We start from the raw sequence: 16,699 nt of genomic DNA on the forward strand, positions 1-16,699 counted from the left end.
ACTACCTTGGCCAAATGGATTACTGATTGCAATTCCTTTGTTTACAATCAGCAAGGTCTTTCCCTACCCAGACCTCCTAAAGCACATTCCACCAGGTCCATGGCTACCTCTTTCGCCTTTTGGTCTAAAACTTCTATTGATTACATTAGCACAGCAGCAACCCAGTCTAATGCTCATATCTTTATTGCTAATTACAAATTGGAATTGACTTCCAGGAGGAGAGCTACCTTTGGTTCTGCAGTACTGTGGAATATCCTTCCATGAGGGCCACTCAAGGTTCACATAGTTGGGGACTTTGTCCCAGTCATTGACAAATGAATAAAAAGGACAACATAGGATAATAAAAGTTGTGTACTCAGCATAACTATGCATTTATGTTGTCCATTTTCATTCTTCTTCAACTCCCCACCCTCTTCCCCTTCCTATTATGTCCTGGAATGAACTTGTGGTTATTGTGGAACTTCTGTTCCAAGTTTGAGCCCCAGTTCTGCTACTTCTATTCTTAATTTGATTATAATTACTATTAATTACTTCTAGGGCTTATAAGGCAGAAAACTCAGAGGTGTAGCAGGTTGACTGGGGCATTGTGGGTAGTGGGAGGAGCTCGAGAGTTGGATCCAAGAGTCTTGTAAATGCGGCTGAGTCAGATCCAAGACCCAATCTTTGAGGAAGAATGAAAATGGGCAACATACATGTATATTAAGGTGAGTACATAACTTTAATGTTTGCATAGGAGCACTGTTAGTATGTGTTTTGCTGCTGTTTTATACTAATTGCATTATATGATCCTCATTTAAGCCCAAAGGAGCTGACAGAAAGCAGAAGACAGACAGAGAGAAGATGGAAAAGAGAACCCCTCTGGAAAGGGAGAAATATCAGCCATCATATGATACAACAGTTCTAACAGAGGTACAGTTCCTTGTATTCATTCTCTGTGATTCAGATAACCAAATTACTGGGGGACGGGGGATATTTATCTCAGACACTTGCATACCACTTTACACTTTATTTTTGGCAGAATATTTAGGACAGATGTAAGCCATATTTAGTACAACCAAAGACTTAGGCTGATGTTTATCTAGGATGGACAGCCTATCTAGATGGCAGATAAATGGTTTAGTGGACCATGGTGTTTTTAATGTCTAAAATGTTCATCATTAGCTCACTGCAGCTGTAGTCTTAGATGTCCATCATCCCCACTGATGCAGTAGCCCTTAGGCAATATGGGTTGTTTCTCGCAAAGGAAACAACGACCGGCCAGCTTCAAACAAAAACTCTGCCCCCCCAACTCCTTCACTTTGACTGGTGATTGGATAAGCCCCAGAAGGGAAACCAGCAGTCAATCAGTACTTGCTTACCTTCTCCGGAAGAAACAGCTTTCAGGTTTCTCAGGAGCAGCTATTGACTAAGAGCTTCATTACTGTTATATAAGTCCCCATTGGTTAACCCCTTCACTCAGAAATGGTTGCCCTTTTAAGAAATATATCAATTTATCTTTTTTTTTTTTTTTTTTACTAAAAGCAGTATTTCACTTTAAAGAAACCTGGTATTTTTTTCATAATATCAGAGAAGTTTCCTGACAGGGACAGCTAATTTTGACTTACAGTATTTATGATAGTATTTGGGGCTAATTTTGTCAAAAATTGTGTAATGTTGGTGCAAACGGTGAATTTTGTGCAACAAAAAAGTTTACAGAGGAATGGGATAGAAATTGTGTAAGTATAATGCATATACTCACTTTGTGATACTGGCCATTTTGATTCTATCATTTTTAATTTCTCCATGTCTTTTGGGTTTCTAATACCATGACGGGAATGGACCCCATTCCTAAGTCAAAGTACGATTAAAGTTCATGAAATTAGTATTGTTTCACTCTTTAGTGTCAGCCAAAAGTGCTATTCGCAGCACCCACAATGTACCCAGTAATGAGTCCTTCTGCAATTCGTATGGTGTTACATGAATTGGTAATATATCTAAATACAATTGTAAATTCTTTAAGATCTGTACTATTGGAACTGTCTGGGTATCTTTCTTCCACATGGCTCTCATTTCTGCCTGCAGATCAAGATATTTTATGACTTTGTGTCTCTCTGTATGCAAGACACTGTAGTCACTGGGTGTGGTGATTTCAATGATCAATGCTACTTTTGTCTTCTTTTCTTGGACCACTATATCTGGTTTTCTAGCATCTATCTTTTGAACTGTTGGTATTGGGTGATCCCATGTGATATACACTTCATCATTTTCTGTGATTCTTTGTGGCTCATGTTTCCAGTATTTTTCAGCTACTTCAATACCATAATGTTTGCACAATTTCCAGTGTAACAGTCTTGCCATATTATTATGCCTCTCAGTGTACAATCCCTCTGCCATTAGTGCATCGCATCCAGCAACAAGGTGTACGACTGTTTCCAGTTCAGTTTTACAAAACCTACACATGTCTGTTTCTCCCACATGTTCAATAGACATTGTAAACCAATGTGTACGTAGCCCTGTCAATATTAACCTTTCATTTCTTGGTTTGAATTTGCCTCTCCTTAACCATTCTTGCATTTCTTCTTGATCAACATGAGACTCTTCCAGACGTTTTCTGTACTTGCAACTATATTTATGTTTTTTCCACATTTTGTCCTTCACCTTATATTCTTTCTTTTGTTTTTTGGCATATTCAGTTGCTGCCTGGTTTTTATCCACTTCTGGTTTGATTTCCATTCCTGCCTGATGTTGATATGCTTCTGCTAAATTAAGCAGAGATGTCTTCTTAGATTTATTCTCCTCATGTTTCAAAACTTTCACTACATTTGGATCTTATGAGGTCAGTAGATATGTGTTGTGTGGAGTCCCACAGTTGCAGATCTATGCATGTAATCAATTTCAAGGAGGCCCATCCCTCCTTCGGAACGGGGAATATATAAGCTTGGTATACAGTGATTTTTATAAATCATTTGGTGAGCATGGAGCATCCTTCTTGTTTTAATATCCAATCTATCCAACACTTTTTGGGGCCAGTCAATCACTCCAAAACTATAAGCTAGGACAGGAATAACAAACTGATTTATAGCTTGGATCCTGTTCCTAGATGTGAATGCTGTTTTCAGGATTAATTTGTCTTCTAAAGTACTCCTTACTGAGTTTTACTTGCATTTGTTCATGTTTTATTGCTGATCCTTCATCAGTTCCCAAGAATTTATACACTCCCTCTTGCTCAAGTTTTTATATCACATTCTTGTCCCAAAGTGATGTTTTCCCGGTGCTGCAATTTTCCTTTTTTAAAGGTTGCTTTTGCACATTTATCAAGACCAAATGGCATTCCAATATCATCTGAAAAAGTTTTGACAACCTGCAGCTGTGCTTTCAGTTCCTCATCTGATGAGCTATACAATTTTAAATCATCGCCAAAGAGAAGATGAGAAGTCATTAGGCTTTGTTGTTTTCTAGGGGCCAAATTGTAGCCATGGTCTAAGCTGTTAAGTAAACAGCTTAATGGATTAATGGCAAGGCAGAGTAGCAATGGTGACAAAGAGTCATCCTGGAATATTTCCCTTTGAATTTTTATCCCTGGGATAGTAATCTGTCCTTTATCATGGCTTAATTGCAAAGTGGTCTGCCACTGTTTCATGGTTACTGTAATGTGGTCAGTCAGTGTAGGGTGTATCTTATACATTTTTAAGCAATCTTTTATTCATGAATGTGGGATACTATCAAATGCTTTTTTGTAGTCAGTCCTTTCCATACTTAGATTTCTCCCCTTCTTACAGTTCTCCACTATAACTTTGTTTAACAACAAATGATCCTTTGTTCCTTATGACTTTATTTTATTGCCCTTTTGTTCTACTGCCATAATTGAGTTTTCTTCTAAATGACTATAAACTCTGTCAGCGTCAATTCCCGTATATAGTTCATACGTCGTTGGAAGACAATTGATTGGTCTATAATTTTTAGGGTAGCTTGTAGATCACTCTTAAGTAAGAGCACTGTTTTACTGTTGTTATCCAGTACGGTGTCTGTTCAGGGTGTGCATATAAATAGTTTTTACATATGGCTAATTCCTCGTGCAAAGAAGTTAATACTTTAAGCCAAAAGTTAGGTACTGCACCTGGGCCTGGGGATTTTCCAGTTAGAGGCTTTTCTCAACTTTGATTCAATCTCTCTGGCTGTTATTTCATCCCATTTCATATCCTGTTTTCTTATTCTTTCTTTTACTTCTTCTATCCATTTAGCATCTTTGTTATGTTCCACCGGATCTTCATAGATATTTCTCCAAAATGTATCTACTTCCTCTTTTTTTGGTGGTCTTTCAATTCCTTTTACCTTATTTTCCAATTCTCTATAAAACCTTTTTGCATCATCAATAAATTGCTTATTTTGTGCTTTTCCCTTATATAAGTCTTCATATCTTCTAAGTCTTTCCGCCCGTTTTGAACTTTTTAGTTTATTTCCAATAATGCATTATAAATAGATCCTGGTCTCTTCTAATACTGCACATTGCTTTTATCACATCTATCTTTCTTAATATTTTTGTTGATCTGTTCCCTCTTCTATAATCTTCTAACAATAACACTTCTTATTTTAGCTGCTTTATAGTTTTCTCTGTTCAATATTTCCATGATGGTATTCACTTTTGCACCTTCTTTCTCTCGCTACCCTGTGTTCCTGTGGTAGAACTTTATCAGTTATTAATTTAGTTGCACAGTAATATATTCTGTTTACTTCTGTTATATCACATGGATCTCTATGGATAGTCCTAATTACTGTGTTCATTTGTTTTATCAGGCTTCTGACTTTTGGGGTTTTATTAACCTTCTGCAGTCTATTTCTCTCATTGATCTTGATATATCTGTCTTTGTCTATTAAATCAAGCAACTCTTCTCTTAACTCATTTTCTTCCACACTGATGGCACATCCCTTGTTTTCCATTTCCTGTGGGCATTCTATAGAAAGTTCTATAGCATCTTCCTGTGGCACATTCTCTTCAATTTCATCCTGTGTCATCTGTTGTTCTGTCATATGGGAACTCACTGACCTATCACTCCTCAACATTGACTGCATGAGTTTCCACAGTTTCCTGTTCCTTTCCTTGCTGTCTAGCTTCAAGTGGATATTTATACTGGTTTCCTGTGGAAGGCTCCAAAATATCTTGATATGGCACCTGACCAATTGCTTCCTGTCCTACTGGTTTCCCCTTAATTTGGATATCCATTGCTCTAGCCTGTTGTGGTACTTTCTGCATTTGATTTTCTACACTGAATCCTTCTCTTTGCAGCTGTTCCATAACTTCAGTTTCTATTTCTTTGACTTCTCCATTACTAATCTCTTTTTCTACTTTTCCTCTTATTCTTCTTATTTTTTTGTATTGTAAAGTTTTCCAAATCCGGGTTACTTTGCCTATATTTTTCTTCAAATATCTTTGGTGCTACTCTTGTAAATTTGGTGCTACTCTTTTTGTATTGGTTAGTTTTGCTTTCTCCTTTGCATAAATATTACACCATATTAAATCTCTTTTCCCTTCCCATGTCCATATTTCTTCTTCACATGTCTCCTGATATTCTTGCTTTTCCTTATTTTGGGGACTCACTTCATCATGCTGTGATGTAGTCTGTTTTAGACGTTCTACATTAAATCCTTTACTTCACAGACACTCCATAACTTCAACTTCTATTTCTTTAACTTCTACTTTACTAATTGTCTTTTCTACATTACATTGTTATGCTATTAATCTTTTTATTGTGAAATTTTCCATATCTGGATGCCTTTGCCTGTATTTCTCTTCAAATATCTTTGAGACTGCCTTTTCTATATTAGTTAACTTGACTTTCTCCTTTGTGTAAGTATTGCACCATGTCAAATCTTTCTTTCTTTCCCATGTCCATATTTCTTTTTTATATTTTTCAAACATCTCTAGGTTTTGTTGTTTATATTTTTTCACTTCCTCAGATGCTCCTTTTTCCAAAGAGATCAAAGTTTCTTTATCTATATACTGTTTTTCAAAAATCTGTTGTATTAATGAACACAAATTTTTATTTGAAGCTTATGAAAGTTTTTCCTGCAGAAGTATTTTTCTTTCCTCTTATTTCTCTTTTAATTGTTTTGTATATTTTATGTCTGGAAATTCTGGGCTTTTTACGTAATAGTAACAATACATAGTTTCTTTCTTATCCTCAACAGTCCACTCTATCGTCTTTATGTCTCTTCTTTGGCCACTCAATTTTTGTCGTTTTTGTGGACTTCTACTTCCTTCTACAACAGGGGGGCCATCCTCCCCCTGGGCTTGGCCTGGCCCCATTGTAGGAATGTTTCCGTATTTTGAGGATTCTACACTGTCATTTTTTCCAGTTCTGGCACTAGTGCACCTACCAGGATTGGGCACTTTTTTTTGTTTTTGACTTACTTCTGTTCATGATATACACTATATAAATCCAGTCTATATCAGTGTCACCTTGGTGAGATTTTGTGAAAAACAGGGTCCACCTCACGAAGGTACTCAGCAAGACTTGAGAATGAATTAAATTTCAGCACTACTACTCTCCTTTGCTTAGGACCCCTTCTAATCAACTACTCTGTCAGTGTGTGTGAGCCTATGAACAGAATGGACAGGGAAATTCTGTTCTGTTTTTATGTTTTATAAATGAAAATATTGGGGAAAGTGGTGTGAATGTAAGTGTGCTGCTTCTAAGCAGACAGTGACAACTTACCTTTCCGACCAACTCACTCTAACAATGCTTACAACTTTTGGTGCTTCTTCCCAGTTTGCTGCATGGATACTCATCCTGTCTGGCTGGCCTTTCTTCTACAGTACCTAGAAAGAAAAAAAAAATCACTTGGCAAGGAGCCCCTGCTATTGTTGCAAACCCAGCCTATGCATCAGCAAATAGTGGGCAAACCTGCAGTGGCCATTGCTTGTTCCTTAAATTGCTGACTTTCTTGTCTGGCTTCCTGTATTTAGTTCTTGCAGCCAGTATAAACCGTGTATCAGCCATATCCTCATTGGCTGTTGCAGTGTTCAATATGGACATGAGAGAATCAACTCCTCTGGGTTCCTGAGACACTTTGGGAGATTCTTCTTGGGGTAACGGGTCTATATTATAACATCGAAGTCTTAAAACTTTGAATGTTATAATATCGAACCATTTTGATCGAAAGACTATGACATCGAACACTCAGAATAGCAAATTTTTTCCCAGGGAAAAAATTTGCTGTTCCGGCAAACATACACACAACACAAGCACACCAAAATAAATAGTCCACACACGTACACTTCACAAAACCCTACGCTAAACCATACATACACTACTAGCTATCCACTTACCTTAACCCAACCCTAACCCTAAGGTCCATAACTACCGCACACTCACCTTACCCGTTCCCTAACCCTAAGGTCCCTATCACACACTCACCTTACCTGTTCCCTAACCCTAAAGTCCCTTTCGCCTACCCACCTTACCTGCTCCCTAATCCTAAGGTCCCTATCGCACACTCATCTTACCCGCTCCCTAACGCTAAGGTCCCTATCGCACACTCACCTTACCCACTCCCTTACCCTAATGTCCGTAACTATCACACACTCACCTTAACCTGATCTGTTCGCACACTTGCCTTAACCCGGTCCGTAACCTTCACTCCACAGTCGAGGAAGTAGTGAAGCTGCAGAAACGGCACATCAAATACTTTCCCTAGAAAGTATTCGATATTCTGCAGCTTCAATATTTTCAGCGTTCAGTGCATAGGGTTCGATATTATAACATTCGAAGTTTTAAGATTTTGATGTTATAATATAGACCTAGGAAAACCAGGGCAGGAGACCATCAGATTGGCAACTGTCCCTTCTTCAAGTTGGTTCTCATCTGCTGAAACTCCTGTTAAAAAAGAAAAAACAAAATGTTAAACATTGTTATTTTGATGAAGCTATTACTATTAGAAAAGATTAATTCCCTACTTTGGCTAGTTAGACATTACAGGCAATTAATCCTGGTATGCAGAAGCCTTTACAGATGGGTTTTCCCTGTCAAATTATTCTGTGGAAACGGGATTTGATGATTCTGATACTTGACAGAGAAAGAGTGGCTTCTGCAGATTCTCAAGCAGAAATCTTGGTTTGAGAGGAAAACTTTAATTCATATGTGGAGGAATTTTTGCTTAATAAGACCATTGCCAGGATGAATCAGGCATTATTTGATGAACAGATAGCTGTTCCTCCTGAACTGAGCAGGTATAATGTTATGTTACAAATGGATATACCTTATTACTCTCCCATCTGTCCTGTATTGCTGCCTCTGGAGGATTTGTTAATTGCTGCCTGTAATCATCTTGATATCCAGCCATCTTGGGAGTTAGTGCTTCAGTATTTCTTAACCCTTCAAGCATCTTGCATTCCATCAGAGTAGAACATAGTAGCTGATAAGCTGAGGAAGACTTTTCAGCATGTCTGCCCATGATTTTCCACTTTTGTCTCTGTTTGCTGTCATGACGGGCATTGTACTGAATATCTATTACACAAATTCAAATTCAGGGCTATTAATCATGTTCCCACTGACAGTCCTACCACGCTTCTGTTGGAGAAACTTGAGCTAATGTGGCAGTTGCGGGTGAGTGCTGCATGTCTGGCAGGTTTGAATGAAGTTTGTTCTTTAGTGTGTGTCCTAAAACTGAAAAGCCTGGAGAGATGAACACTATAAGTGTAGTGCTTTATGGTCCCAGTCTACACTTTTTAAACACTTAGCAAGTGTTTTAGTTAACTGAGTTATGTAACATACAGTCTGGTGTTAAGATGTTACTCATTGTTTGTAGAGTGATATTTTATTTATACATGTATACTGTTTTAGTTAGATATTTGTGTTGGTGGGAAAAAAAAAAAATATATATATATATATATATATATATATATATATATATATATATATTTGTTTACATATACATACTTTTTTATATTTTTATATAGTTTTGCACTTCCCGTATACATTACCTACCTGCAGATAGTAGAAATGAAGCACATTAAGCTGAGGTTTAAACTAGGTATTTGTTTTTTCTGTAAAACTACACCCACAGTGATTTTCAAAGTTAATTGATTTTAAATACGTCTAATTAAGCTTAATGAGCAGTGTTTTATAAGCATGTAATTTTAGGTGATGTGTATCTGAAGAAGTTTAGACAAAGTGTTAAACAAAAAGCAGTTAATCTTATTCAGTTTTCAGTAATTTTGTGTTCTACAATAAAGTGGATATCTGGTCAGTTGAGAAGACTTTTGTGTTTTCAAGTTTGTGATCGTGTTCCCAGTTCTGGTTTAGCAGTGTCTAGGTTGCCAGAATTTCAGAACTTTCTTGCCGCTGAAGTGTGTGCTCCTTTGTGGGCTTCAGGTTATCAAGTCTCAGCTTGCACTCCATCAAAACTGGGCAGATAAGTTCCCCATTTGGGGATTATTCATTAATGTTGGGAAACAAAAAAGTATTTTGTTAAGCGTAGTTAATTTATTTTGGGGCATTTTTACCATTTTGGCTTTTTGTCACAGCACTTTTTACCTCAGAACTGCCTTTAACAATTATGTTTCTCTGGGGATTCATGTGTAAAACTGAGTTTTTTTGAAAATGACAGACTTTTTGTTTGGGTTTTAAACTTTTACTTGGCAGGGTGGCCATTGGTAATTTTTACCACAAAAGTTTTTTTTTTTTTAAGGATTTATAACTTACTCTTTTGAGCTTAACTGACTGCTTGTCAGACACTCTTCTCGTCTGAAAACCAGTCTGGAGTCCATGTGGGGATTCCATACCTTTTGGTTCATTTTTGTGAGGAAAAGTATGCTGTTTATGCATTACTTAGTTGTGTAGGGCACACGTGTTTGATACTTAATTTCTGAAGTAAAACTTTACAGTGTTATCCTTGTAGTCAGGAGTATCACCAACTCTTCTAAGCTCCTCTATCTGCCTGTGAAACTTCTTTTGTGGATAGGACATAGAAATGGGTGGCTAATAGAACCTATTTTCCCAGATCAAAGAGGAATGGTTTTTAATCAACATTTTCTATGGTGCTTAAGAAACAGATAATCCGGAGACCTGTATTAGACCTTACTTTTGGAAACCATCACATCATAATTTAAAATTCAAAATGCTTTCTTTGCAGTTTGTGTTACCTCTCATTCATCAAAGTTTTATGGTAATACTGGATTTAAAATATACTTACCATCAATCATTATAATCCACAGCATAGGCTCATAGAAAAGTAATAGGCTAGATGCCCTTTCAGGCCATTTTTTAAACAAAAAATATCTTTGGGTATATCATAAGTGATAATTATACATTTATATAAATGAAAACAAAAAATGGGGAGGGTTGCGTCAGGAGGGCATCCGCATAAAAAAACTTCAAAAAAAAAATTACTGATTTTTTTACTTTCATAATTGCATCGGTCGAGGCGGGTAGTTAACAAGTTAACAACGCCAGTGCCACCAGTTAACTAACAAGTGGCGGAAGTGGAGCTACTGTGTTGGAAGAGAGAGGGAGGAGAGCGAAGAGGAGGCAGGCAGGAAGAAGAAGGAAGGTTAGGTGTGTAGCAGTGAGGGGTAGAAACTTTGAATGTTGGAAGTATGACTGGAGGTAGAAGAGCTAGCTGATATGGATGATGGAGAAGGAAGGTTGATATTGTGTGTGTGCAAGAGACCGGATGGTAGGGAGGAAAGGCCAGGTGACAGGTTCAAATTGCAGGAGAAATGGGGTAGGGGTTATACTAAAGGAACAATATGCCAAAGAGTGTTTTTAGGCGTGAGAGAGGTCTCTGACGATGGATGGTTATGAGCTAAAAATTGATGGTAATGATGAATGTTGTTGTTGTGCATATTCTCCTTAGTTGGGTGGAAGAGAAAGGAAGAGAAGAAATTTTGGGTGGATAATAGCTGGGTAACTACAGCAGAACTAGTAAGGTGACTGCTAGAGAAGGTGTTGGGTGTGACATCTGGACAGAGGAAGGAGAAACAAGAGACCCTGGGTGGTGGAATGAGGAGATACAGAGAAGTATACAGAGGGAGGGGCTGCTGAAGAGAAGAAGGATTGAGAAAGAGAGAAAGAAAGTAACAGTATAAGCTAGAGAAGAGTTGTGGTATTGTATGAGGAAGTCAAGGAGTGGCAGAGAGTACGTAAGAGTGGTACAGGAGGATATGTACGTGGGTGTGTGTGACGTGACAGACTGCAGGGAGTGACAGATCCGCTTACACATGGTGGTGGGATTCAGGATCAGGATCAGCTCTGAGTCCTTTCTTATTTGCAGTGCAGATGTGATGGACAGGAGACACATGGAGGATCAGACGATGACCGATTGTGATGTTGATGTTGAGAATGAGAGTGAGTGAGAGTAGGAGGAGAGTAGGGAACTCTGAGAGGAGACTCTGGAGGTAGAGAGATGAGAAAGTACTTGGGATCAACAGTTCAGAGAATGGTGAATGTGGAAAGAGGTGAAGAAAGAAGTACAGGCAGGGTTGGATGTGGCAGAGTTAAAGATGTTAAGATTTGCAAATCGTGTGACTAGGATGGATAGATAGGAATATCGGTATATTAGAGGGTCAGCTCATGTTGGGTTTGGAGACAGATGATCCGCTGTATGCGACCCTAACTAGGGAAAAAAGAGAAATGAGATGATAAATGAAAACAAACCATAATGACATAGTCTTAGTTGCAAGCATTTTATATCACAAACCATACTGACATAATTTTAGTTGTAAACATTATACATCACTTATAATCTACCCAGTCATTGTCAATCAAACATTACATAGCTCATTCAGATTCTGCCTTCTTTTAAACCTCATTCCTCCTCTGTATGTATTGTTTCCACAATTCTCATTTTTTCCTATGTAATTTCTTCCTACCCTTTTCTAAAGACCCCAATTCCAGTTGTTTTTTTTTCTCTGTTACTATATTCACTACTTCTAGTACAGTTGGTTTAGACTTTGATTTCCATTTTCTAGTAATTGCTTTTTTGGCAGCCACCATAATTAGGCTCAGCAAGGCCTTACAATGTCTAGGCAATTCTGATTCTGTGTCATAGCTCAAATACCAGTTTGCTCCCCAAGTATCTCTGATAGAGTTATCTGCAGGAAATCTTTAAAGTCTGCCAACTCATTACACTCCCAGAAAATATGTTCCAAATTACCTCTTTCTTTCCTATCACACCTCCAACATTTGCTATCTACCTGAGGAAAAATTCTCTGGAGTCTACTTTGGGTATAAAAATATCTATGTAAAATTTCCAAAAAAAAATCCTAAATCTTCTAGATTTTGTTACATATTTGGAAGACAAACTTATATCACCCATTGTTGCTTTGTGAATTGCTTATCCAATCTATCTTCCCAATCCTTTCTGACCTCCTCTAATTGATTCTTATAGTTATATAGTATTTTATATGCTCTACTAATTATTCCTTTTTTAACAGCAGCTTCTGTTCTAGATTCTACTAAAACTCTGCCAGTGCTGGTCTTTTATTTAGGACCCCCTATTTCTTTCTGTTTGCCTATACTCTGATATCAATCCTTGGTAGGAAACGGAATCTCTAACCTTCAGTCCAAATAAATTTGTGGCATCTTTACATTCTGTTACTTTCCATTTCTAGTTAGGTGCTCCCAATACCTTGTTTCCTTTGCCAGATTTCACCAGTATGTTCCCGCCCCATCTTTCCTATTTTCTGTATCCCTAATTGCAGTCATCTCTATCATCACAATCGCCTTTCTCCAGTCCCTTGTTGGCTTAGTTGTTAAAATACTTTCTGCTACTTTATGAGTATAATATTCTGTATGATTATTGTTGTTCTCCTTAAAGGTCTGTATCCAAAATCCCAGTGTCTCCTTGTTTCTGGAGCCCCCCCCGTTTCATCATCATCACTTTCCACTTTGAATTATAGGGCCTTAACTGTGTAGCTCTGAAATACCCCTTCAGATTTGGTAATCCCAATCCACCTTGTTTTATTGGAAGAATCAACTTATTCCACTTGACTCTTCCTGTCTTTCCCTCCCAGATAAAATCCTTCAGCTCTTTATCAATTGCTATCCATAACTTCTCCTCCTGTAGTTGATAAAAACATGACTGACCTGTGTATAAGACTAAGGGGAGTAAAACATTTTAACTGCTTCTATCTTACTATCCATTTCCATATAACAGAGCTTCCAATTTCTCAGTTTTTGTATTATCTTTTGTTTAGCATCTTCCTATATATCCTTTGCTGCCACACCAGAATCATTTTTAATCCATACTCCTAAATATTTAATTTTATCATGTCCCCATAAATATGGATATCGCTGAATGAATTCATGTGCGGATACATAATTTACCTCTATTGTCTTTGTTTTAGCTTCATTAATTTTGTAACCAGAAAATATTTGAAATGGTCTCAAAATGTTCAACAACACTGTAATGTCCTTTTCTGGTTTTGTCAGGTATAACATAATATCATTAATAAAAGTTTTTTATTGACTGCCATACCAATTATATCTTTGAATTTCTGAGTCCTTTATTTTCCTTGCCAGTTGTTCTAGATATAATGCAAATAACAAAGAGGAAAGAAGACACCCCTGACTTGTTCCTCTGCTCAAGCAGAAAATATCACATTGTTATTCTCCTTAAAGGTCTGCATCACAAATCCCAGTGTCTTCTTGTTTCTTGAGCTTTTCCCTGTCATCATCTCTTTCCACTTTGAATTATAGTTTTCTGTTTATGCCATGTATAAGAGCCTTAATTGTGTTGCTCTGAAATACCCCTTCAAATCAGGTAATCCCAATCTGCCCTCTTCTATTAGAAGAATAAGTTTATCCCACTTGACTCTTGTGGTCCCCCCAGATAAAATCCTTCAGCTCTTTATTAATTACTATTCACAACTTCTCCTCTGCTTGATAAAAATATGCCTGACCTGTGTATAAGACTAAAAGGACTAAAAACATTTTAACTGCTTGTATTTTACTATGGATATCTATATAACGGAGCTTCCATTTTCTCAGTTTTTATATTATCTTTTCTTTAGTCTCTTCCCCCATATCCTTAGCTGCTACACCAGAATCATTTTTAATCCATGCTCCTAAATGCTTTGTTATCATTTCCCCATAAGTATGGATATTGCTGAACCAATTTGTATGTGGGTAAATAATTTATTGCTATTGCCTTTGTTTTAGCTTCATTCATTTTGTATCCCAAAAATGTTGAATCTGTCTCAATATGTTCCACAGCACTGTGATGTCCCTTTCTGGTTTTGTCAGGTAAAATAATGTCATCTGCAAACAGAGCCAGCTTTTGGCTACTATGCCAGTTATGTCCTTGAATTTCTCTGTACCTTATTTTTTTGCAGATGGTTCTAAATATAATGCAGATAACAAAGGGAAGAGAGGACACCCCTGCCTGGTTCCTCTGCTCAAGTGGAGATTATCAGAGAGTACCCTGTGTGAAGATATAGGTGAAGGCTGCCAGCCTAGCCAGATAGAAATTTAGAGATAATTCTGTCATCTGTAAATATTAATGTAAGCCACAGGCTTGTTGTCTTAAATGGAAAAAAATGTTGTTACAAAAATGGAACAACAGTGCACTCTGCTGACCCAAGTAAAGCATGTTGTGACCCTTTGATCTAAAGTTGGCTCCAGCCTGTCTAGATGAAGACATTATTTCTATTGTTTTAACCAAGAGTTAAATTGCTAGATTTAAACATGCAAGTGTATTTTTATTGCTCTGCTTCCTGACCAGCTGTAAGATAACAAAAGTTGATGTTAAGAATTTAAATGTAGTTCTGTTAGCCTGGGAACCCAGGGAAGTGTGAAGAGTGATATAATGGGAACCAGGAATTTGATTTTAAAAACAGAGAGACTCAGAGGGCATTAAGGATTTTTGTCTTGACCATCCAACTCATCAGCACTCTGCCTGTGTTCTATATGTAAGTTATCTTAGATTTGTGTTTTCTCTTAGAAATAGCTAGAAACTAGAAAGATTAGACTAAGTGTTTTTCTGTAATATCAGAACTGCACTACTGAATTATTTTAAGTATTTCTCTGTGATGTCTGAACTCTTGACTAGCACTGTGTAGTAAGAAGTATTGTCTTGTGTTTTTATTATTTATTATTAAATGTTTTAAAACCTTTTAACTTTGGCTGTTTTGTGTAGAGATAATTTAAGCTCTTAAGAGTACTTGCATGCCTTTGGTAAAATTGTTCAAAGCCACTCCAATAGCTTTAGCCCTGGGCGATACTACCAATTGGATAATAATACTGCACAGTAATAATTGGACATTATTTTAAGGGCCTTTGAGTAGCTGATAAATATTAGCTGGCTAGTGGCAGTGATTTCTACTACATAGTCTGGGTAAAAGAGGCACAGCTGGAGAACCTGTGCCAGCATTCCCCAGAAGTGTCTGTGTGGTTGTATAAACTCTTATCTCAAAGTGTGTATGTGTGTGTCTGTCAGCTACTTGGGCAGGGACACAAAGCAGTGGTTGGACAAAGAGGGTGCTGGAAATTTTAGCTTGCCCAGCTGGCTGAGATCTGGACCCTATAGCTGTGCTAGTGGGGAGTCTTATTGGAGACCTGGAGAGCAAGGGAGCGACCAGCCTCAGACTGACTGTCATCTCTGTGTGCTCTTAAGGGAAATTGCGCTTTACTGTGTGTATTTGTTATCCTTTCCTCCTATAAAAACTCCCCTCACTGGTGTTAGTGGTGAGGATTGAGGCTCCTTGATTGCTGGGCCAGGGCACGGGCATCACACCCCACCCACTTTAATTTTCTCCTCCAATCCCTCATATATCCTCCTAATCAACCTTATAATTTAATCAGGGAATGCAAATGCTTCCATTGCCCTGCTCATAAAGTCCCATCTTACTCTGTCAGATGCTTTCTCTGCATCAAGACCCACAAACAACAGTGGTATTTTCTTACATTCTGCTTCTCTGTGGATCATCAGTGTTCTGTTAATGTTGTCAAATGTCTGCCTCCCTTTCACAAAACCATATTGATCTATATCAATTTTGGCATCACTTTTGCCATTCTTTTAGCCATTATATACAGACACTTTATAAGCATGGTTTACTATTGAAATGGACCTGTGTGAAGCTGGATCTGATGGATCTTTGCCCTCTTTAGGTCTGCCACCACTTTCTTCCAGGATGTTGGTACGCCTCCTCCTCTTAAAATACTGTTAAAATCTGCTAGATCTTCATCAGTATTTTCCCTTTTAGCTTCCATACTTCTACAGGAATGCTCTCTGTTCCTTGGGACTTTTCTGAACATTGGTTATACATTAGAATTTTTATCTCATCTTCTCTTATCCTAAATATTAGTAATTGAACTTCGTCTACCTCTAACCTTAGCATATTTAATTTTTCCATAAACATTTCCATTGGTACCTTTTCTTGACTTCCATATTTCTTTACTTTATACAGACTTTCATAGAATTTCCAAAATATTTCTAATATTTCTAACACATCTACAGGATCTCTTGTTAGCTTCCTTGTTATAGGCTCCCTAAGCTTGGCAAAATCCCTTTTTCCTTTCTGTTGTCTGAGCTGTTATGCTAAATGTTTTATGATCTAGAGCTGTTATCAAAAACAGTTGCTTAACAGCAACCTTTATAAACTCATGCATATTATCAAGGTAATCCTTTATTTTCTTTTTAGCATTCTGCAGTTGTTCCTCTTCTTGTTCTATGAAAATCCCTCTATTTTGAAAAAAGTTAACATTTGTCAGTCCCTCTAAAT

The 16,699-nt window shown here is 37.4% G+C and overlaps 1 protein-coding gene across 1 annotated transcript in view; it reads left to right on the forward strand.

Annotated features, from left to right (window-relative positions):
- Positions 1–16,699, forward strand: part of TFCP2L1 (transcription factor CP2 like 1) — a 1,111,497-nt gene that overhangs the window by 478,358 nt on the left and 616,440 nt on the right. Inside the window, exon 7 of the mRNA XM_044075043.1 lies at positions 799–909. Coding sequence (XP_043930978.1) covers positions 799–909 — 111 coding nt within the window. The remainder of the gene's footprint in view (positions 1–798; positions 910–16,699) is intronic.

Source organism: Protopterus annectens, chromosome 6.part0, assembly GCF_019279795.1.
Source record: "Protopterus annectens isolate FY-2018-M chromosome 6.part0, PAN1.0, whole genome shotgun sequence".
Classification (NCBI taxonomy): domain Eukaryota; kingdom Metazoa; phylum Chordata; order Ceratodontiformes; family Protopteridae; genus Protopterus; species Protopterus annectens.